This window comes from Peromyscus leucopus, chromosome 2 (assembly GCF_004664715.2).
Source record: "Peromyscus leucopus breed LL Stock chromosome 2, UCI_PerLeu_2.1, whole genome shotgun sequence".
Lineage (NCBI taxonomy): Eukaryota > Metazoa > Chordata > Mammalia > Rodentia > Cricetidae > Peromyscus > Peromyscus leucopus.
In genome coordinates, this window is record NC_051064.1 from 136,472,774 (window position 1) to 136,495,630 (window position 22,857).

The 22,857-nt window shown below is 51.1% G+C and overlaps 1 protein-coding gene and 1 non-coding gene across 3 annotated transcripts in view; one reads left to right on the forward strand and one right to left on the reverse strand.

Annotated features, from left to right (window-relative positions):
• Grhl3 (grainyhead like transcription factor 3) overlaps nt 1-2,450 on the reverse strand; it is a 32,230-nt gene extending 29,780 nt beyond the window's left edge. For both annotated transcript variants that reach the window (XM_028875450.2, XM_037203069.1), the window contains exon 1: nt 2,190-2,450. In XM_028875450.2, coding sequence (XP_028731283.1) covers nt 2,190-2,206 — 17 coding nt within the window. In that variant the 5' untranslated portion in view covers nt 2,207-2,450. The remainder of the gene's footprint in view (nt 1-2,189) is intronic.
• A 10,685-nt stretch (nt 2,451-13,135) lies between these two features.
• On the forward strand, nt 13,136-13,239 carry LOC114697266. The gene has a single exon (XR_003735137.1). It is a non-coding gene; the product is annotated as a U6 spliceosomal RNA (small nuclear RNA).
• Nucleotides 13,240-22,857: the final 9,618 nt, after the last annotated feature.

The window sequence follows — 22,857 nt, forward strand, 5'->3', positions numbered from 1 at the left end:
CCTTTCCAGGGCCACCTCCCACCGGAGGCCTGGGAATGGGGCTAGTGATCCAGGTGGTCCTCTACCAGAGCTCAGTGTTCCCCTGCCAGGTAGGTGTGGTCAGAGTCCCCATTTTACTAGTGAGGAAGCTAGAGTCAGGGAGGGCAAACTCATTCAACTTGACTGGAAGCAAATTCAAACCTGACTTTTCACCATTGCCCCAGGGCCGACAAAGCTGTTCATTCTCTGAGGGATGGAGATGGCTGCTTGGCCTGACATGATTTTCCAGGCAAGGCTCTTCAAGACCAAGGCAGCAGCAGCAGTAGCAGCTGCAGCCGCCGCCGCTCAGAACTTGCAAGCCAAGCATTTCACACACACACACACACACACACACACACACACACACACACACACACACACACCAGCTAGCTATAGGAACAGCTGAGCCCTCAGGGTCAGCCATTGTAGTCGCAAATAGTAGCTTCAAAGTTGGCCTGCAATTACTCACAGGTACAGGCTTCCAGGAATGGAGAATCCTCTACTGTCAGCTGATTTGACTTCAAACCCAAACCATTACGGACAAGCAGAAAACCTTCTGTTCAAATAGGCCAGCTTCAGGACACATACCCCCTAAGGAGCAACCTGAATAGATTGTCTGCAGTCTTGGCAGCTTTAATTGGCATTCTAAGTTGTGCTGGAGACATACCTCAAGTGTGTGTGTGTGTGTGTGTGTGTGTGTGTGTGTGTGTGTGTTTTCAAAGTATGGGAAAATAAAAAGCATGCTCCCTACAAGGCTTTAAAGCAATGGCTGTTCTAAAATTCAATCCCTTAACAACTCCATAAGCACTACTACTGGTCACAGTCTACGGGGAAGGAGACTAGGGTAAAATGACTTGCCCAAGGTCACTCAGGTAATAAGTGGAGTGGAGACTTGAACCCAGGTGCCAGGACAGTGCTCCTACTTTTACTTAGTTGTGATCCAGTTGTCAACACATTGTACCAAGAATCCATTCAAAAAGAAATCTGACGCTCGCCATATAATCATTATGTGATTCACATAGTGAATGGAGCTGGCCGAGCCAGGCATACCTAAGAGCTACCAGGTATGCTGGAGTCCTGTCTGTGTTAGGATCCACCAACTCCTCTGTCTTTAAGTGTTTAAATTCTTAACCTGCCGAGGAAAAGCTCCAAGGAGAGAGACAGAGATAGGAAGGAAACAGAACTGTTCAACTCTCCCATCTGCTCACGCACCTCGAAAGATGGGAGGAAAGGGAAGCTGGTGTTTAAGAACTCCAGCCTTTTCCTGCTAGCTCCCGGTCCACACCCTAACCTTATCCCATCCTCTCTAAGTCTGGACCTGAAGCCGAGGCCCAGAGTGAGGTCAGCATCAGCCAGTCGGGAATTCTGAATCCCAGATGTGGGCAGGAAGGCACCTGCCAGGCAATACAGATGACCTCACCGAAAATCACGCCTCGGCTTCCCCAGTTTTAGAACTACCGTAGCTGCCTCTGGGTAAAACTGACCACATTTTATTGAACTCAGCTTCTGACCTGGCTCTTTGGTAAGCATTTTACAGCTTTCAGCACATTTAAGAATCCTACAAAAACATTCTTGTTCCCATTTTTCAGATGAGGAAAATGAAGCTCAGATAAGTCGAATGACTTGTTCAAGAATGAACAGCTTGGGAGGGACAGACACTGGGTTTGAACTTAAGGAAAACCACTACAGAGAGCATGTATTCAGCCACTGCTGTCTCTTGGGATTGTTCCAACTCAACAAACAAGTACCTTTAGAGAAACCCAACTCTTTGCCTAAGACAGCTCCTAGAGCCGCCTCAAAGAAGTTCCCTTTGGCAAGAGGAGAGAGAGCGTCCACGGGGCTGAAGTGTCTCTGATTTCCAAGGCCCCTTCAGAGTATCAAAACACCATGCCAAAATTCACAGTTTCAGCCAGCCCTGTGTTTCTCTTCCTCGAAACTGCTCAGCCCAGAGAGAAAGAAAAATTATTTTCCCAGGGAAACAGTCAGCCCTAGATAGAGAGCTGAACGTGCCTCAACACGCCAGGGCAGGATCGTCAGCCCATTCATTCACCCTTACAAATTGCCGTGTGAATCCTGGCGCCGGCCTCCCTGCTCTTCCCTCTGCAGGAAACCCCAGCTAGCCTGGGTGTGCTGGGGAGGCCGGGACGCCCGGCAGCCACCGCTTTACTCACTCAAGTTCATTCGACATCTTCCTTCTCCGAGGTCGGGCTCCAGCGATCTTGCTCTAGGTACCCAGGCGCCGCCGCTGCCTGCTGGTCTCTAACTCGCGGCTGACATGGACATCCCCTCCCTGCCCGGGGAAGTGTCTGATTTCTGTTGAGCTGTGGATGTGGAGGTTTTGCTGACAGCGGCTCCCTGCGGCGTTGGCGCTGATTGGCTGCGGGCACAGGTGCCGACTGCAAGTACTTCGCAGCAGCAGGTGCAGCTGTTAACGCTTGGCCCACCAGCAGGGGCGGAGCTCTGGGGGGCTGACCGGGTGGAGCTGGCCAATTCCCTCCTTGCTGAGGGGGTGAGGGGGTGGGGACGAGGGAGGAGGGAGGAGACAGATGTCGGGAAGGAACATCGGGACTAGAGGAAAAATACAGAAACAGACAGGTACTTGGCTCAAAGGAAGTCTCGGCCCACCTCCAGCTCGTATCCTGGATCCCAGAAACATCTCCCCACAGACATCACATCTCTTTCCATTCACCTTCTCTGCCCTTCTCACAGAAGGGAGCTCTCTGTACCCCTCCCTTTTCTTCAGAACTTTCCCCTTAAGGTACATTATGGTTTCTAGTTTTGTTATCCAAGTGGTTTCTTCTGATTCTCACAGTGACCAGCTAGGGTGGTATTACTGTCGACTCTGCCCCCTCCCCCTCCCCAGCCGCGTCCCTTACATGAAGGGGAGGAAATGGAGGAGGGAGGTAAGGGGGCTTGCCTAAGGGTGAGAGCGAGTGTCAGAGCCCTCTCAGTCATCTATGAGACTAGCTGCTCCTTGAGTTGAAGTTGGTGGCCTCAGTCCACAGGACATTTACTGAGCACCTACATGTGCAAGGTCTCACTCTGGATTCTGGGGCAACAGAGGAAAAAAATCCCGGTTTCTGCTTGGGAGGAGTTTGCTACCCCCTACCCCCTTCACACACACGAACCCGTGTGTGTGTGTGTGTGTGTGTGTGTGTGTGTGTGTGTGTGTGTTTTAGGGGTGGGGAAGTAGGGCAGGGCAGCCTTTCATCTTGTGTGATGCCAATCTCAATGGGATGTGGGCAGACTACATGCCTCTGGCCAGCCCAGAAAGGATGGAAAAGTTGAAGGTGGTTGCCTCAGAAGTCTGAGCTGGCTGGCCATTTTAAGTGTTTGGCTCTGTGCTGGGCGCTCAGGAGAAATCAGATGCCTTTTAAGTGAAGGGATGGCGGAGGAATGGCCATGAGCAGTCTGGGGTGGCAAACCCAGAATGCCAGCAAGTGCCAGCAGAAACACAGGGCTTCCATCGGGGTTAGTGGGAAAAGCAATCTAAGGCACACATCTTGGAATTGTACCTTTACTCTTTCTCACCGCTACCCTCACCCCCTGCTTGGCAAAGCACTTCTCTGCTCTGTGTTCCTGGGCACCTCCTTGTGAGCATTCTCCTTCCCTCTTGATGAAAGGCAAGCAAAGCCTCTGATGAGATGGAGCTTTTCAGGGTAACGTTGAAATTCAAGGGAGCCCTCTTAGGCTGGGGTACTGGATTTGAAGAACCATCAGAGTGATTTCTCACTGGAGTCTGTTTAGAGGCCACCCCAGGGAGCTCCGATAACAGCGAAGAACCATAGTGACTGCTAAGAGAGCCAGCTCTGTGGAGTAGCCCTCTCCAGTCACGCTGTGGAAGTAGACATCCGTCCCTGGATTTCACACCGCTTTATTCTGTCCTCTGCAAAGCCCTTGGGACTTTCTCGTAGTCTTCTCATCTAGTGCATCTATCCTCCCTTCCTCCGGGATGTGAGCTCCATGGGAGCAGTGTCTCGGTCACTGTCCAGGGCTGGCTTCAGTGTCTGGCTCCCAGTAGGTGCTCTGCATGTTGCCTAGACCAGGTATCATGCCAAACCTTCATAGGCATCATGTCATTACCAAAAGGGAGCCAGGCACTTCTTTATCATCCCCTGAGATGAGGGAACAGGGGTGCCAACAGCTCCGTGTAGTTGAAGGCGGCGGCGGCAGAGTTAGCGGTGGACCAGCTCCGCCAGCGGTCACTCACAGAGGTGACAGTTGACGGGAGCTTGCAGGCCCGCTGCCGTCCGAAGGATGGCACACTGCTCTCTGTAGCTGTCTGCCTCGCCTCGTGCGCGGCTTGAGAGTTTCTGTCAGCTGTATTGCAACAGCCCTGGTATGACTCATGCTGGCTGAGCTCGGGAGGGGGTTGTGCTGGGATCTCAGGTGGCATGTCTTTGCTCGCTGGCCTTTATAAATGGGTCCTCTCCCTCTTTGGGTCCTGGCTCTATAGTCACAGCCACCATCGGAGTTCAGCAGAGGGCTTTTGTGCCTCCTTACACAGGGAGCCTCCAGAAGGTGCCCTGGATGATGGAAGGACTAGTGGTCTGGGGTAGGAACCAAGGATGCCAGGAGACGGTGGGCAGGGTCACAGGAGTCCTCCCAGCCATGTGGCAAGGCCAATGCAGACCTTTACTGCCACAGCTCAGAGAGGCCAAGCTTCTGAAGCGACACTGCTCATGCCTAGCTGCCTGCCTTACCTACTCCTGGGAACATGCCTTTGCACGGACACCTCAGTTCTTGGTTGCTCTGTCTAAGAAATTATAAGCAGAGGCCAGTCAATCAGATGTAACATAATAATTATATCCACTAACAATCACACTAACTAAGGATGGCTGCTATTCCCTGTCTGCATTACCTCTGTTAGGGGATAGTATTTCTAGAAGACACAGAACTGGGTTCTTCAAGTCCCCGCCCAGGCACTTAGCAGCACCATGAGGTTGGACAAGTGACTATGGTCTAACCTCATTTTCCTCACCTGTATTTGGGTACAAAATCGTGCTCCCCCTCACGAGGTGACCGGGTTGAATCAGATGGTGCATATGAAGTTTTTTGTGCAGTACTCAGCACCCAGGACCTGGTGGTTAGAAAAACCCGTTTCCAAATCAGGCTTCCCCATTGCAACTTCATTTCAATCTACAGAAGAAAAATGGCAGCCCTTTTTTATAAGCTAAGAACTTAGGCTAAGTTCTAAATGATTGGCTGAAAGGCGGAAGCTACCAAATAAAAGCTGAGATGGGAGCCCGGGTTCTTTCGGATTCCGTGCTTCTCAGATCTGCATTAAGTCGGTGACTGCCCCGGGGTCAGGTTCTGCCTATCCTCTGGCCACTTGCTAAGGCTTACGGCTGAGTCAGAGTCCCCACCCCCAAGAGACCAAATGAGGGAATCACTATGTGGATGGGTTCACATGTCACTATCACCAAGAACAGTTGCTTTGTCTCTGCAGGCCTGGGGACATGTGCCCTTGGAGGGTGGCACCGTCCTTCATCCCTCCCCATCCTTCCCAGAATGATGACTGCTCATGATTCGCCTGCTGCAGAAGAGTCAGCTGAGGACCACAGTGCTGTTGGCACCGGCCCTCAGGGTTGCTCTGAACACCTGTGAAGGTTGGGACCCCACAACTACATTCGATGTGATGGCCTGTCATCCAACACCCCAGATCTTCCTGGCCATCCAGAGCTCGTGAACATCTGGTGTCCTGTAAGAAAATATTGAAACGGTGAATGCCCAGCAGTGGTGCTCTGTGGGGACCAGAATGACAAGGTTGCATTTACCCCTTGCCCCCTCATGCCAGGCAGTCTGTGCCACTTGAATACTTCGGAACTACACAGCTCTGCAGCTCCACCATCATCAAACAGGGCGAAGCATGTAGCTGGCTGGCACAGATTTTGTAGGGCCTGGGTTTGATTTCTGGCACCTCCCACCCCAGAAAGTGATTAACCAAAACTAGTGACCACAGACCAGACTGCATAACCATTGTGTTCCTGTCCTTCCCAGGGCGAAGGTTGAGATAGAGACCAGACTGAGGGCCCAGGAGATGATTCAGTCAGGAAAGGGCTTGTCAGGCCATCACAGCCCAAGTTTGTCCCCAGAACCCACATTCAAAACAAAACAAACCAAAGCCGGTGTGGTGGTGCATGCTTACAATCGCAGAGTTGGGGGTTAGAGACAGGCAGGTCCCTGGCTCCCCAGCCGAGCCTGCTCAGTAAGTCCAAGGCCTGTGAGAGAGCCTGCCTCAAAGAATCCAAGATGGAGTGAGCCTGAAAAATGGCGCTTGAGAACATACCTGGACACACACAAGCATGCACACACGTGCCCACACAAAGCGAAGACTCGGAGTCAGCTGACATGCCAGCTCTAAGCAGTGAGCACAGATATTAGACCTGACCTTGACTTGGCAATGACAGTTACTGTCACTTACTAAGCTGTAACTCTCGGAACCTCTCCCTGTAAGACTGGAGCACAGGGTTCCCTTCCCAGAGGGGCCTGCTCCCTGTAAAACTGTTTCTGCCTTACTGAAGGCTGTGAGTTCTGGAGTCAAGTGTCAGAGATCTTGGACAAAAGCCTTCACTGATTGCAGAGCTCAGTTTCCCTCATCACTGATGTCAGGATTAGGCAACAGTGATGGACTCCAGTGGGCCAGGCAGAGGTCTCACGCTTGATGTGTGCAACACGTGACTCTTGAGTCCTGAGAGGTGATGTCATATCTAAGGCTCTCCGTGTGGTCCCAGGACAGGACCACACAGAGGTCTGCCTGCCCCCAGAGCCTTCCAAAGGCCTGGAGACAGTCCTTTGAGCTTGTCTGGGCCTAGCATGACCTGACAGGGAAAGGGGGAAGGCAGACTGAAAGTTGGCAAGGTGGTTGACACTTTGTGTGAGGAGCTGTGGGAGCCGTGAGCATCCAGAGAGTGGAAATGATGTAAAGAAAGGCCTTACACAGCACTTGCCCCAGGCCTCGGCACAACAGGCGGTCCATGAATAACTTGAACCAGTGGAAATATGGGTATCATTTACAACAGGTTCTAACACTCTGGATAAGCTGGTTGTTGCCTTCTCCCCTCACCCACAAGGGGACCCCTGAAGTTAAAACCCATGCTCCCAGGGTCTTCATCCTGGGCCTGTGATTTCACATCAGTAAGTTTCCCCATCATCTCTCATCCCCGAGGACTGAGTTAGATAAGCCCTTGATGGAAAGTCAGTGGCAAAAAATTGGTACCTAATAAAGGAATGCTGTGTAGGCGGGCGCTGCTTAGCAGGGGTCCGATCAACCAGCTCCTGGTTCCAGTGTGAACAGTCATGTTCACAGCATCCTTACCCTGCCTCCCTTACAACAGCCCATTCTATGTATCCAGCTCTTTCCCAGGGCGCACGGTCAGAATTTGTCATTGGCCACATTGGGAAGGTTGGCTGAGATTCAGAGAGAGCCCCTGGTTAGGCAAAGAACCCGGACTCTTGGATGGAGCATCACCCTAGATACCAGCATGGACCCAAGGGGTCCTGGAGGTCTGTCAAGCTCTACAGTTTGCTGTGATGTCCTCTATCATCACTGGACCTAAATGGAGGCAAAGAGGACATGTCCCAGAACTCACTCTGTAGACCAGGCTGTCCTCAGAGATCTACCTGCCTCTGCCTCCCAAGTGCTAGGATTAAAGGCGTGCACCACCACTGCTCACATGGCCCCCTGTTGAAGGTTTTGTTTGGCCTGGAAGTTGTGTTCCTAGAAGGCCAGGACATGAGCAGGAATGGGCCACCTTCAGCCCCCTTTACACGTTGTACTTCAGATCCTTATCAGTTCTGCCTGACACCACCAACCTTCCTGCCTAGTGGTTCTGGAAACTCGTAGGGTCCAAAACCACTCTGAAGTCTGGCCTTAAAAGGAGAGACGGAGGGGTGTGGGGAAAAAAAACAAAAAACAAAAAACAAAAACGAGAGACCATCTCCTGGCACTCCACAAATAAGCAGCTGTTTTTCCTGATCATTCTTGATAAGGATGAAGGAAGCACACTACCAGCATTGGCAAGGGTAAGACCAGGCCCATGTGGACCTCGTCAGCCTGTCTTCAGTCTAGCAATTTTACTCACATACATTTGGTCTAGGCGAATCACCTCTGGGTGCAAAGGGCTCTAAAGGAGGTCGACCAGAACTCTGCGTCTGATCCTGAAAAATCAGTTCGTACGTGTGCCCCTCGAGGAGGCTAAGAGAAATAAAAGAAGACACGGCATGCAGTCAGACACCAGGCTGTAATCTGGGAGGGGGTCGTGGAGGCTTGTCCCTAGACTTGCAGGACAGTTGTCAGTGTCTGTGAGTCCTCCTCATTCAACCCTCTCAGCCGTGAGAAAAGTGAAGCCCAAGAGTGACACCCCTCACCCGAGGTGACCCGAGCAGAGCCGCCGTGATCTGAGCCCTTGGCTTTGAGTCTATCGCTTACTCTACCTTCCATAAGTTGGTCTGCTCCTATCCATAGAGCCCATTCAGATGGAGCGAGGAAGGCACCGGGAAGCTGTACTTTGTAAAGGGAGCAGGTGCAATTTACATTTTATTATTTTCGTTCATCTGTCCCTATGACTTCTTTTGTAAGTTGAAGAAGGGAATTTTACAGTTATTAAAAAGGAGCCAATCAGACGGGCTTGTGCTGAGCCAAGCAGGGAACAGTAGAATGCTAAAGTATTGTGTGGGAGTCCTGGCCTTGTGGCCAGGAACTGGCTGGAACTGGAGGCAGCCAAGAGGGAGGGGCCCACTAGGGCCCAGGTCCTGGAAGGAGCAGGCTTGTTAGAAAGGCCATCTCAGCTGAGTGGGTCCCAAGGGAGCCCTGAGACCCACTCCCCCCAGGGACGTGTACCTTGGGCCTATCACTAGACTGGAAAGGACGATTAGAACAAGACACTGCCTACTTCCAAATAAAAATGAACTCTGAAAAACCTGTTAATCCTGCCATTACCAAGGCAAACAGTACCGAGGCATGCCCACCCCCTCTGCTGGAGTCAAGCTAGGGGCCTTCTGTGAGAACCACAGAAGGAAGGCGGCAAAGGCCTGGTTCCAACAGGAGCTCCCAGGGCCCCTGCCCTGGATCAGACTCGGAGTTCTGGTCGACCTCCTTTAGAGCACTTTGCACCCAGAGGTGATTCGCCTAGATCAAATTTATGTATGTATGTATGTATGTATGTATGTATGTATGTATGTATGTGTCCCATCTGCCACACGCTGGGGAGGGAAATTAGTTAGGCGGATTTAGCTTGTGGGAAATTCCACAAAGCCCCTTCAGGAAAACTTTGTTTTCTTCTATGAACTTCTGCAAAATCAATTTTGTTATCCAATTTTACAGTATCTTGTATGTGTTGAGAACCCATAAGAGTTCTTGGTCCTCACCCTAGGGGGTCCAGAAGTCTCTACAATAGACCACTGCAACACACATACAGAGCAGAGCTACTTGAGAATTGGATTCTGAGTTCAAATCCTGGGGCAAGCCCTTTGGGCACTCTGAACCATAGTTTCAGTCTGCAGAGTGGCAGGCATGACTCCTACCCTGGGAGGCTTGGCTAGGTGAGGCAACACAAAGCCCTTCGCTCCATCCTGGTGAGTGTTGACTATCATCCTTATCACTGGGGTGGGTATGCCACCCCGCAGCACAGGGAGTGTTTGTCTCCTCTGCATCTGCCACCTAAGGCCCTCAACCCTGGGCAGATCCGCCTGGCGATGAGGCTTAGTCACCACATTCCCCTGCCCGAGAGGGTGTGAGCGTGACTGCTGTTCTGTGCCCAGGTTCCTGAGAAATCAGCACCCAGCCTCAGCAGCAAGCAATCAAATGGCGTGGAGAGGAGCCTTCGGCCCTGGTCCCCTCCCCTTGCACAGACGGGCTCCACCATTTGTATTTTCCCAGGTCACCGGCACTCTGACCCACAAAAGGGCTCTGAAGATATCTCTGGCAAGATGAGGGTCCTGATAGGCAGGGGACAGTGACCTGACTCTCTAGGCTGTGGCTTCGGTGGTTTGGCCACATTTCAACAGTCTCTGAATGGACTGATGATCTGGTCTAGGGTCACAGGATCTCATTTGGCTGTTACAGCAGCCTAGGATAACACAGACACAGTCCAAACAGGACGTGACCCGTTTCATACCCCTCTGTTCTCCAGTCTGTGGGGTTGCCTGCAGCTTGCAAGGTAGGTGGGAGGTATTGAAGATCAAGACTCTAAGTTAAAGTCTCCTATTGCCTCCCGTCAGTGGTAATGCTAACAAGTTCTTGACTCAGACACACTGAGGTTTGAAGCCTGGCTCGGCATTTCATCAACTGTGACTCGAGTTTAATATCATCCTCAAAGGCCACTGTGCCCAACAGCTTAAAGGAAGACACTTCTCCACCGGGGGAACTGTTGACAAGACCCCAGGGTGCTTTCTGGAGCCACAAGACGGCCCCAGGGGAGGTAGAAGCCGGCAAGCAAAGGTCAAGACAGAAAAGTCACAAAGAGGCCAGACAATCCAAGGAACTAGTCAGCCCCAGCATTAGTTTGTGACAGGGAGGGTGTCCCACAGGCCTGGAGGATGCTCTGTGTCACCATAAAAGAGGCCTCGTCTGGGAAAAAGACATCATCTTTAGGAGTCCTGATGACCTCTGACACCCCCCTCAAGCCCCAGCCGAGTCACACCCAGTTGGGACAAATGTTGGGGGTGGAGGGGAGTTAGCTTCTAAGAGGGGGAGGTCCCCACTGGGCTATTCTGATGCCCTGATGAACCCTGAGGGGATGACATGGTGGGATTTACAGAAAATAAAATACAGGCCATTTTAACTTGTTCTACCAGTTTTCACCCCCTTCTGTTTTAAAAAGAAAAAGTCATTTAACTGTTTTAATACTCCAGGTTTGCCTTTAGAGAGACAAAGGCCTTTAGGGGAATTGCTCTCACTAAAGAGACCCGAGCCCTTTAGAAATTCCCCCTTCCCTGTGCCCAACGCTGGAGCAAATAGCTTCACTGTGTCCTTCTTCCTGTCAGGTGGGACAGCTGAGGCCCAGGGCAGCAGAGAGACTGACTTCAGGAGAGGGTAGAGCTGGGGTTTGGATGAGTCCCTGGGCTCTGCAGAACCTTGGCTGCAGCCAGCCCTGATTTCACATACAGACTCGACTGGAGTCCCTTCGGGGAAGCTACCCAGACTGAGGGGCGCAGACCTTCCCACCTTCTGTGGAAGCGGTTTGTTTCCCAGAAGACCCAGATGGCCACCTTGGAATACTCCTACCTCAGGCATCTGTCTGTGGTAAGGTGCCAGATGCAGGCCTGGAGAGTGGGGTATGCCGGCACTGTACTTGCTGTCCCGTCCAGTGGCTGAGGACCACTGGCTTTCCTCTGCATTTGCCACAGAATCTTTGCCACGGCACTTTCTGTCTCTGTGACTGCCTGAAGCATGGCCTGTCCCTGCAACTCTAGAGTCTTCCCCTGCTCCGACTCAGACCTCCTGTGAAGTTTGACCTCTTTCTCCTGGACTTGACCTACGTCTGGGTTCCCTGAGATCCTGCCAGGGAACCCCACAAAGCATCCCAAAGAACATGAGGATGCCCAGGATGCTGCAGGCAGGAAGGGTTCTGAAGCCGTGACCCTCCCGGAAAGGGACAAGGCGGTTAATCCTTCGGAAAGCCCAACAGTGTGAGTCCCCCCTTTTTAAAAAATTTCTTTAATCCAGAACTTTACTTTTCTATCCCCCACATGTTACTAGGATGGAGGTGACCTTGTGTTTATCAATTGAAGTCCTTGCTGCTGCTGCTCAGGGTTGAGTCACCAGGCTCACAAAATAAGATCACATCTGACCAGTCAAATTCTTTTTTTTTTCCCCAAAGATTCATTTATTTATTATGTATACAGAAGAGGGTGCCAGATCTCATTACAAATGGTTGTGAGCCACCATGTAGGTGCTGGGAATTGAACTCAGGACCTCTGGAAGAGCAGTCGGTGTTCTTAACTTCTGAGCCATCTCTCCAGCCCTGACCAGTCAAATTCTTAGGGAAAATATAGCATAGAGGAAGAATTTTCTTAAGATGTTAAGAATGTTATCAGAAAACAAGAATTTTCCAGAATTTGGGGATGAGGATAGAATTTTGAATGACTAGCAGGCAAGATTTGCCAACCCCCCCCCCAACCTCCACCTTCACTGTCTGCACATGACTTAGTCAGAGACCAAAGCTGGGGATGAAATGTAATGGACAAGTCCCAGGGCTGGAGAGATGGCTCAGTGGTTAGAGCACTGGCTGTTCTTCCAGAGGACCCAGGTTCAATTCCCAGCCCCCACATGGCAGCTTACAACTGTCTGCAGTTGCAGCTCTAGGGGATCTGACACCTTCACACAGACATGCAGGCAGGCAAAACACCAATACATATAGAATAGAAATAAATAAATCCTTACAAACAAAAACCAAGTCCCAGAAACAGTGAGTGGGTGACAGGCAGCGGTGGAATGAGAAGCATTGTGAATGAACAGACAGATGAACTAAGTAAGTGGACAATGGGATGACTGGCCTCCACGCCTTTTCTGGACTCCAGGCTATGTCGTCTTCTGTGGCCACACATGTTTCTTCTCCAGACCTCACCAGTCCACTTTTGCAGTCAGCTCTGGGAGGGCTCCTCACTGTCTCCAGGATGAAGCCCATGCCGGAACCAATGCCGAAGCGCCTCCCCCTTGGTCCTCACTCCGAGACACCTTCATTTTATCCTGTGCTTGAACCACTTCAGGATTCTCTCAGCTCGGTTCAGGGAAGCCACAAATATATTCCGAGGGATGCTCAAGCTAGTCCTGTACTCCTCACTCTGGTCACAGGTACATTTTCCATTTCGCCTCCCCTCCCGCCTTTTCTGAATCTACCCCCTTTGACTCGATTCCCCCTCTGCTTCCAATGCTGCTTAAACCATCCATGGTTTTCAGGCTCAACCACCCCCCACCCCCCACCCCCCGTGAAAGGAAAGAGGCCTGGCCCAAAAAGAGGACATTCAGAATGATTCCATGGGTATGAAGGCTAGGAAAAGGCAAAACTGATTAGGTATGGCAGCACACACCCATAATCTCAGCAGTCAGGAAGTAGAGGCAAGAGGGTTGCAAGTTCAAGGCCAACCTGAGGAGCAAGACTCTCTCAAAAACAGAGTGCTCGCTTTGGCAGCACATCTGCTAAAACTGGAAAGGCACAGAGACGATTAGTGTGGCCTCTGCACCAGGAAGATGCGCAAATTCATAAAGCCGAAGTTTTTGGCTGGGCACGGTGTGCATGCCTTTAACTCCACTTGGGAGGTAGAGGCAGGTGATCCCTGTGAATTTGAGGCCACTCTGGTCTACATAATGAGTTCCAGGCCAGCCCACACTACATAGTGAGACCCTGTCAAAAAGTAAAGATGAAAAAACAAAACCAACTCATTAGGTACAGATCAGAACTGTGGTTGCTTTTGGGGTGTAGTAATTAACTCAAAGGGGTACAAAGGGGCTTGGGGCAGTATGGGTAGAGTCTAGATCTTGATTCTGGTCATGATTGCATGGGTGGATTCATCTGCCAAAGTTTATTGATCTCTCCTTCAAAGATCTATTCATTTCCCTTAGTATAAATTAAAAAATAAAAATCGGACTACCTAGACATCCCTGGCAAGAATTCGATCTTGTGTCTATTAATTCTGTCAAAGCATTCTGTCTACACAGAAGTTTCCCTGCAGGGGTGAGCGGATATTACTCTACTATGGGGCTTGAAATAAGGTAGGAAGTGACAGCAGTGACCAGCTCCTACCACAGCAAGTGCCATTGACCAGATGCTATCTGTTTGTCACCCGGGTGCAGCCATGCTCTGGCCGGCATTTGTAACCTATGGTTTCTCCACTGGACAACGGGAGGGCCCGGGCCTCAGTTTACCCGTTCACGTGGGCACCATCACATCCAGTATTTGGTTATGTGATCATATTCACCTGCCCTGTTTCTGTCTCTTAGCCTCTGTTCCCTGCCCTGGTCTTCCTCCCCTTTCCTAAGGATGGATACTTTCCTTACACAATATCCAAGTGCCCTGAGGAAGGAGAGGACCCAGTTCCTTTCCCTGGACCTCTGTCCCTGCACCATCACCGCCACTGGGCTTTGCCATTATTGCGCATTCTTAAACAATGATTCTTGGCAACGGAACTTCTTGTGGAGAGACTGTCTACTCCCCGGGGAGAGGATAGCGGGTGGAGGTTCCCTCTTCACTGTGTATCTCTTGTGCCTCAGACATTCTGTCCACAACAGACATTCAAGAAGTGTTTGAGCTCCATCTCAGAAGCCATATATGACTTCTTCAGTGTCCATACAGCCGATTCTCAGTCAACCTGAGACCTCCCCAACCAAGAACTGTCCCTGGATGAAACTCAGAGAGTCTGTGCTGAGGAAGCTAAGGGTTGGCCTAGATGCCACCTTCACAGGCAGAGGGTGAAGCGCAGGGGTAGCCGAACCCCCAGACTGTTGGGTGGCTTGTCTAATAACCACATAAAACTCAAGAAAGCCATGAGGCAGGATGCCTGGGTTTTACACTGTCACCATTTGGGCTGTGGTACAGGACTTGTTGCTTCAATCTTTGGACGTGGTTTTCCTCAATCCACTAGAAGTGACAGTCACAGAGTTCAGCTTCTGTCCCCCTCCCAGCATTTCTGGATGACTCATGAAGGCCCCTGGCCAGCCTGGAGACAGGTTTGCATGGTGTTGAGGAGGTGGACTATCTCAGTTCAAAGTCCTTGCTGTCCCTGGGCACTGACCCTCAACTACTAGCCACACCATCTGGGTAAAGGGGTTAGGACCCTGTTAGTTGCCCAGGGAGCCCTGGGTCTCTGTGAGATTTGTTTTGTTTTGTTTTGTATTTTTTCACTCCTTGGAAGGTAGGGAGCAAGCAGAGAGGTTAAACAACCGGGGAGGAGGAAGTCTGGAGTCGATCCCAGGAATCCTGACTCAGGAGTATCCTCCAAACCCCGAGATGTTAGAGTCGGGAATAGGCTGTCTGATCTAGTTTCCTCGCCTGACCCAGAGACAGAACAAACAGCAGGTCGGTGACAGCAGACCGGCCTCTCAGAGCAGCTCAGGGACTAGCCCCCGGGCCGGGAGGCAACAAAACCTCTCAGGTAGCTGCCTTTGGGAGGGGAGCCCAGGAGCTTCTGGGTGCTTCAGCCAAAGGAGCCAGCCACGTAGCACGGCCCAGGCCAGGTGCCAGCCGGAGACATTGTCATCGGCCGCTCCAATTATTCCTTTTGTCTGATAATTCCAGCCATGGGTCCCCTCCCAGGGGGAAGTCATCTACCCACTCCTGCCCCAACTTGTCCTCTCTGTGGCTCCTCTAGGTGCCAGAGTGACTCTCAGAATGACTGCTCCTCCCGGACCCTGCCCCTCACCTCACGGCAGGGCCACTTTTGGGTGCGGCAAGCTGACCCAGGGCCCTAGGAGGAAGGGTCCCCACTTCCTCCGCATTTCTTTTAGGCTTTCTCTTTTTAAAAAGGGCAAAATTTCATTTAACCTAATTTAGAAAAAGGAATTCCAAAGTGCATGAATATAAATAATTAATTGGGTACTTTATAATCTTCTTGTATAAATCCAAAACCTGTAATTTACATTATAACACACCTCATCAGAACACTGTAGTTTCAAGAGACAGAAACCAAAACATGGAAACAGCTATGGATGGACACCAACAGATGTCCACCTGTTGATAAATAAATCGATGAACCAAAAGTGATATGCTCCTTCTTTTGGAATATAAGACAGCCACAAATAAGAGCAAAGTTCAACAGAACCTTGGGAACATACCAATCAGATTGGGGTGTAACACAAGTGATAGACTGCTTGCCTAGCATTCACGAAGCCCTGGGTTCAGTTCTCCAGCACTGCCTAAAAAGCAGGAGTAAAGGCACATGCTTGGAAGCCCAACACACAGGAGGCGGAGACAGGAAGATCCGAAGTTCAAGGTCATCTCCAGCTACACAGAGTTTGGGGACAGTCTGGGCTACGTGAGACCCTTGTCAAAAGAAGGGAGGGGAGTAAAGAAAGCTACGTGAGAGAAGGCAGACGCCAGAGGAGTTCCGGGACAGGCTGTTCCAGAGAAGCCCTGTCGTGAGAAGCAAAACAAAAGGCTGACACAAGACACTGATTGAATGACCCCCGCCCCCTTTTTTTTGGTTTTTTGAGCAGGGTTTCTCTGTGTAGCCCTGGCTGCCCTGGAACTCACTCTATAGACCAGGCTGGCCTAGAATTCACAGAGATCTGCCTGCCTCTGCCTCCTGAGTGCTGGGATTAAAGGTGTGCACCACCACCCGGCTGCCCAGAGATTGTTGCAAGACTTGTTTGCCCACAGCCTGCTCATCCATCCTCTTCACCATCCAGAACAGTGGGCACCTAGCTCCCCTTTGCCCAAGTCCACACAGCTCAGTAACAGAGCTGGGACTTGAACTCCCATCTACCAAAAAAGATTTTTTTTTTCTTCTGGAAGCTACCACAGGCCTGGGGCTGACACAGACACTAATGGAGCACTGTGCATGGGTCTTCTAGAGCACCTAGCCTGTCCCTGCTTTGCTAGGTCACTTTTCTTCTTCTCTGGTGTTAGGGGACTGGGTGCTGGGCACCCAGCTCAGTGGTGTGACGGTATAGGCCGCTTGTGCCTCAGTTTACCTGTCCACCCTTTCAGAGAGCCAGGTGCAATAGCGTTTGCCAGAGGAGAGCTGGCAGATCTCCCCAAAGGCCCTTGTTAGCAGTGAGCTGAGGGCAGGTCCCCAATGTTGCCCAACCCTCTTCCTCATACAAGGCTTACTTGGGGTGGAAGTGTCCTAGCCGTCCCCTCCCTCTGCAGCCTGGGACCTCTCAATCCAAAATGCACCACACAATTTTGTGTGGGCCATGTAGGCAGGAGGGAGGCACAGGGGACAAGCAGAAGGCTCAGTCCAGGGTCTTGTAGGCTCCTGGCTCCTGCTGGGGGACAGGTGCAGGCCCAGAAGGTCAGAAGAAAGCTCGCTGACCACATCTTGCTGCTCTGGGGTCGGATCTCTGCATACGGGCAGGCACAGGATCAACAGCACATTATTGTCAACAAAACCCTCTTTGAGAACTGCACAGCCGATCTAATACCAGGGCCTCTCGGGCTGAGAGGAGGCAGGGGAGGGCAAATATTTTGTGGCTGTGGGAAGGCAGCCACTCCTTTCCTGCGTACTTCTGTGACAGCTCTCACGACAGAAGGAGGCGGACTAGAAAGAGTGACAGAGTTCCACATGGGAAGAAGTCTTTCTGCTCAGCTTCCCTCCCTGGGTTTGAGGGGATGTGGTCCAGACAGACTTTTTTAGGTTCTTATTCTAACAGACTGGGGATAAAGCTAGGGTTGGATTTATCAGGGGTATCCTAGGCTTCACCGTAACCGATTCATTTATTTGTATTTCAAATTTTTTCCCAAATGACTGAAGGCAATATAGAAACCAAAGTGTAAAACCATATCCCTTCACCAATCAGTGCTACTACTTTAAAATCTTGTAAACTATTTTTCTATACACAGAGCCCCCTTCCCCCAACACACACACACACACACACACACACACACACACACACACACACACACACAGAGAGAGAGAGAGAGAGAGAGAGAGAGAGAGAGAGAGAGAGAGAGAGAGAGAGTCCCAGATAAGAAACCATCAGGTTATTTTTTTTTTCTTGTTAATTTTCATGACCATAGCAATAATCCTTAGGCACACCTGGTAAATTATTGATACAACCAGAAACACTCCCACCCCCAGCCTCCCGGACTCTGTGAAGCACAGTGATTTCAAGGTGGCCGCCCAGGAAGAGTAACTCCTCCATCTTCCCTCGTTAAATGCTGCTGCTAAGTCAGGGCCCGAGATGAAAGAGTGGCCGAGCTGAGTCAGCACGGAGGCCGCCTCACCGGCCTGCCGCCTCTTTTATTGAGCGTTCCCTCACATCACCACTGTCACTGAGAGAAAAGAAGGCAGGTTTTGTGGACAGGAACCGTGTATCTTCCCCCCAGGCTCTTTCTTCTCCCTCCTCAGCTTGAGGCTGAGGAAAAACATCTTCTGTGAAAACAACTCACAGAGGGCCTCCCAGAACAGAAAGCCCACCAAGGAGGACAGCATGGCATTATTTTGAGGGCTGGTGGAATATTTGCCAACTGTGAAGAGTGAGCCCCCTCAAAAGAGCAAACCGACCAAACAAAACCCCACTATATTTCCATCTCTGGAGACAGCTCCCGGGGCTCTCAGTGTTAAAGGGAACACGTCCCCCAGCTCCTGCCCTCTAGAGACAAGAAATGGCCACTCAGGCCCTGGGCAGTCAAGGCCATGTTGACTTCAGAGATGAAGCGCCGGGCATCTCTGTGTCCTCATCCCTTTCTCTTTCCAGTGAAGAAACACAGCTGTTCCATCCACTCTCACACTTCGCAAGACTATAAATGACCTATAAAAGTCCCAAGGCAGGACTCTTGAGAGCAACCGCCATGTCTCCAGCCTGTGGGTGAGTAAGAGGCACATGGCACCTGCATATCACTGAACCCTCCTGGCTGGGGGTGGGCCTGTGGAGGGGAGGGGAGTTCACCACCCAGGCTGGCATGGATGAGTAAGGTGAGGCCGTCACCCACCCATCAGAGTCATCCTTGCTCTGGGCTACAGAGGGAAGTGGGTCACAGGGTAACACGAAATTCAACACTCTGCCTAGGGAAGTGTCCCCCCCATAACAACACTCCCCCCACTTCCCTTCCTAGGGGAAGGGAAAGGACACCCAGGAAGGACTAGCAAGAACTCTGTGTGTGTGTGTGTGTGTGTGTGTGTGTGTGTGTGTGTGTGTGTGTGTGATGTAGACTGACACGTTTAATTGTAGAGAAAGTAAGGAACAGAGAGGGTTGCTGCCACACCCCGCTCACACAACAGATCGGAGCGGCTCTCTACTGCTTTTTACTAGCAATCTCAAGGCTTGCTATAGATTTGTGCACTATGGAGGCTTAGCGTAAGCAAACGGAAGTCTCACAGTTTTGTGATTCGGGACTTGGATGAAGCAGGAAAATACACCATCAGACCACACACAACACGTCCAACACCTACAGGCTTCCTAAAGCCCCGATGCTGTATCCATGCAGACAGTGACTCTGGGCCCTTCGTCCATAAAGGCTAAGGACAGCAATAGAAAAGAATCTGACCTTTGCTGACCCTTTCTGTCCCAGGCACCTTTAGACACCTACACCTACTGTATCTAGCACTCACAATAGGCCCAGGGGAAAAAAAAAAAAAAAAAAAAAAAAAAAAAAAACCAAAGCCCAGAGAGGGCACACTGCTGCCAGGGTCACACAGTGTCAGACAAGACCCTGCTCAGCTCAGGCCCGTTCCATCTAGCTTCCTAACTGTGCGTTTACAACCTAACTTTCGTACTTCGGGGATGCAAACTGGGCCAGAAGTTCAGGTCTCTTGTCACAGAGCCAAAAAGACCTTGGATCGGGTGTTGAAGTCAGCATGAGGCATGCTGCTGGTAAGCCTTGCCTTGCTGATCTGGAAACTGGGGGAAATCAGGAGGATTAGATGAGATACTTCACACTAAGTGCTATTAGCATGTGCCATCAGTCACTGTGGGTTGACATGGGCTTCGGGGCACACCTAGGTGGGAGGGGCAGGGGAAGGACCCAGCAGGAACTTCCTTGATGAAAGCTGTAATTATGGTCCCTCCTACGACACTGGGGACCCCTAGGGCATTGAGACATCTTCTGTTCAGGGGGTCAGGTCATACATCTCTGCATGGATGGGCAATCACAGGGTTTGGAGGTGGGCCAGGTGGGGGCAAGCTGGAAGGATACTTGTCTCTGAGTTGGATAGAAGAGCATGTGTAGAATCGTACCTCAGAGCCGCCATCCACAGGGAAGAGGTGGCTACAATCCCTTTCCCAAGAGACGGCCGAGTGAGACATAGGCCTAGGGTTTCTATTCAGGCATTTATTGGTCCCTCCCAAGAGCACAGATGTAATGGATTGAATTTGAGCCAAATTCATATTAAATAGCAGCTTCTCTCAGCACTGTTACCCATCAGGCTCTGGCCATGATCTGATGGACCCCTCCCAATGGCCCAGCAGGATAGCACCCGTCTCTCAGGTATGCAGAGTGTCCCGGTCAACTCGGGTACTACAAGTATATTATTAGCCCTACTAAGTGCTGTTTTTAACCTTCTCACAGATGGGAAAACTGAGGCTCAAAGAAGGTAGGTAGGCTGCTCAAGAGCCTGTTTGTAAAGGGCCCAGGTTTCTAAGAAGGAGTGTGAACATACTTGAACCCTGTGCTCTGTGGGTTCTCTACCCCATGAGCAACTGTTATAAACCCATTTGCCAGATGAGTAAACCAAGGCACTGAGCCAATGTGCAGATAGTGTCAGAGCTGTGCTTATGCTGCTGCAGCAGGCTGGCCTGTATTTGTCTGCAGCTAGTAGTCTTTAGTGGGTATGGATAGTGTAGTTGCAGGAAAGGGGCAGGGCAGACAGGGTCTCCCTCCCCCCCCACCCCCCACCCCCCCCACCTCCGACCCGTGCCATAACCCAGGGCCCTGGCTAGGAGAACAATCACATCCTGCTTGCTGAGGTCCCACTGGCCGGGCTGAACCCCCAGATCCTGATCCAAAGCCTGAAAACACCCTATCTCCAGAGAAGTCAACTGGATTCCACTCTAGGGAACTCATCCTTCTGGGCTCTGAAGGTGAATGGCTCCAGACTCTTTTGCAAGTCTTTGTTGATCACCGCCAGAAGGTTCAGAGCTGAGTCCAACATGGTGGATTCCCAGGAGATCCAAGGTCTGCAGTGAGCTCAGTCAAGATCTGCCTTCCAAGCTGCAATTCCCACCTTTAAGTGGCTGAGGCAGGAGGATTGTGAGTTTTAGGACAGCCTGGGCTCTGGGATAACACCCTGCCTCAACAAACAAACAAAACCCCAACCCTGCTGTCTTCATATCTCTTTTGTATGGAGATAAACAGGTTTTTCTTTTCTCTTCTTTCCCCATGTGTATGGGTGTATGTTCATGCACATATGTATGCACATCTGCATGTATGTAGACACACATGCATGTTTGCGCGGGTGCAAACATTTGGGCATGCATGTGGAAGCTGAAGCGGATGTCAGGAATCATCCTTGATCACTCTTCCACCTTTTACTCTCGAGGCAGGGTCTCTCAATCAAACCCGGAACTCACTGATACGGCTAGTCTCCCTGGTGAGCTTGCTTGGAGACTTCCTGTCTCCACTTTCTAAGAATTTCAAATCTACCACTAGGCCCCCTCAGGGTTTATGTGGGTTTATGAATTCAGCCTCATGCTTAACCACTGAGCACTCGCCCCAGTCCCAGATTTTTCATTTGAATGAAGATGCCCATCCTACAAATATTTTAAAAATCAGCACAATTGATCCTGGGGACACTGAAATGATCTGACATGTCCCTGCCATCAGGGGTCACCAGAGGAGAGACATACAGGCCCATGTACTACAGCTCTCTGGCAAAGGAGCCAGGAGACTTCCAGAGACAGACACACTGAGCTGGGTTTGAAAGGAGTGGATGCTTAGAGCCACAGAGGACCATTCTAGATGGAGGGGCCAGTACCCAGAGCATGAGATATGATGGAAGATGATACAGAATGAGAGCATCTTGATTCCTAGTACAGAAGATGCAGAGGCAGGGGCATGCCTATCTGCAGGGTGCCTGTCTTGGACTCATAGAGCAGGTCACTTCGACACACACGTTTACTGCCAGGGACTGAGCTCAGCAGTGGGGACCAGAATACAAACTTCATGGTCTCTTGTGCCTCAGGATCTGGGCTGGGAGTTTCTTGAGTTGGGGTGGAGGTGGTAGGGGATAGAGAGCTGGTTTTTGAAGCCCAGAGGTGGTTAAGGTGGGCGGCATCCTCACAGGTCTGGGCAGGAGGGTGGCATGGGCAGGGCAGCCTCCAGGATGGACTTGAGTAGGAAGAAGGAATTGCCCAGAGGCCTAAGGACAGGAACACACTCAGGGAAGAGGGAGTTGCTGGGCTGGGCATAGCTTTGGCTGCAGGGAGGAAGTGTGAGGGGATGGGCTGAAAGGGTCACTGGGAAGCAGGCAGTTGAGCCCTGGGAGGAGGCCAGAGGAGAAGCCTGAGCCCAGGCCGAGCAGCTCTGAGCTATCACCACCTTCTGAGAGGGCAACCTCTGGAGACAACCATGTGGGTTCAAGCCCAGCTGTCCCCAATGATGACTGAGTCATGGGACCTTGGACTTGTGACTTTGATTTTTAGAGCCTCAGTTTGTACCTCTATAAAATGGGGACAATGACACTGTTTTCTAGGATTGTTGTGAGAGTTTCCAGCCACTCAGGGAAAGGCTCTGTGCCAGCTTGCACTGTGTGTCAGTTACTTCTTTTCCAGCTGTAGTCTTTGTTGCTGGAGGGCTTCTCTCCAGGTTCCCCAAGCCCCGCAGTCCCACAATCCACGTATAAAATAATCACTCAGATGCTTCTATCACTTATAAACTGTATGGCCGTGACAGGCTTCTTGCTAACTGTTCTTATATCTTAAACTAACCCATTTTTATAAATCTATACCTTGCCACGTGGCTGGTAGCTTACCAGAGTCTTTACATGCTGCTTGTCCTGGCGGTGGCCGCAGTGTCTCTCCCTCAGCCTTCCGCTTCCCAGAATTCTCCTCTCTCCTTGTCCCACCTACTTCCTGCCTGGCAACCTACTTCCTGCCTGGTCACTGGCCATCAGTGTTTTATTTATATAGAGCAATATCCACAGCAATCTGGGAAGAATTGCTTTCCGTTCATTTGCTGGTCTGGGCCTATTCTCTTCAGCTTAGCCATTGCCAGGGTGCCGATCCGTGCCAGGCTCTGGGCT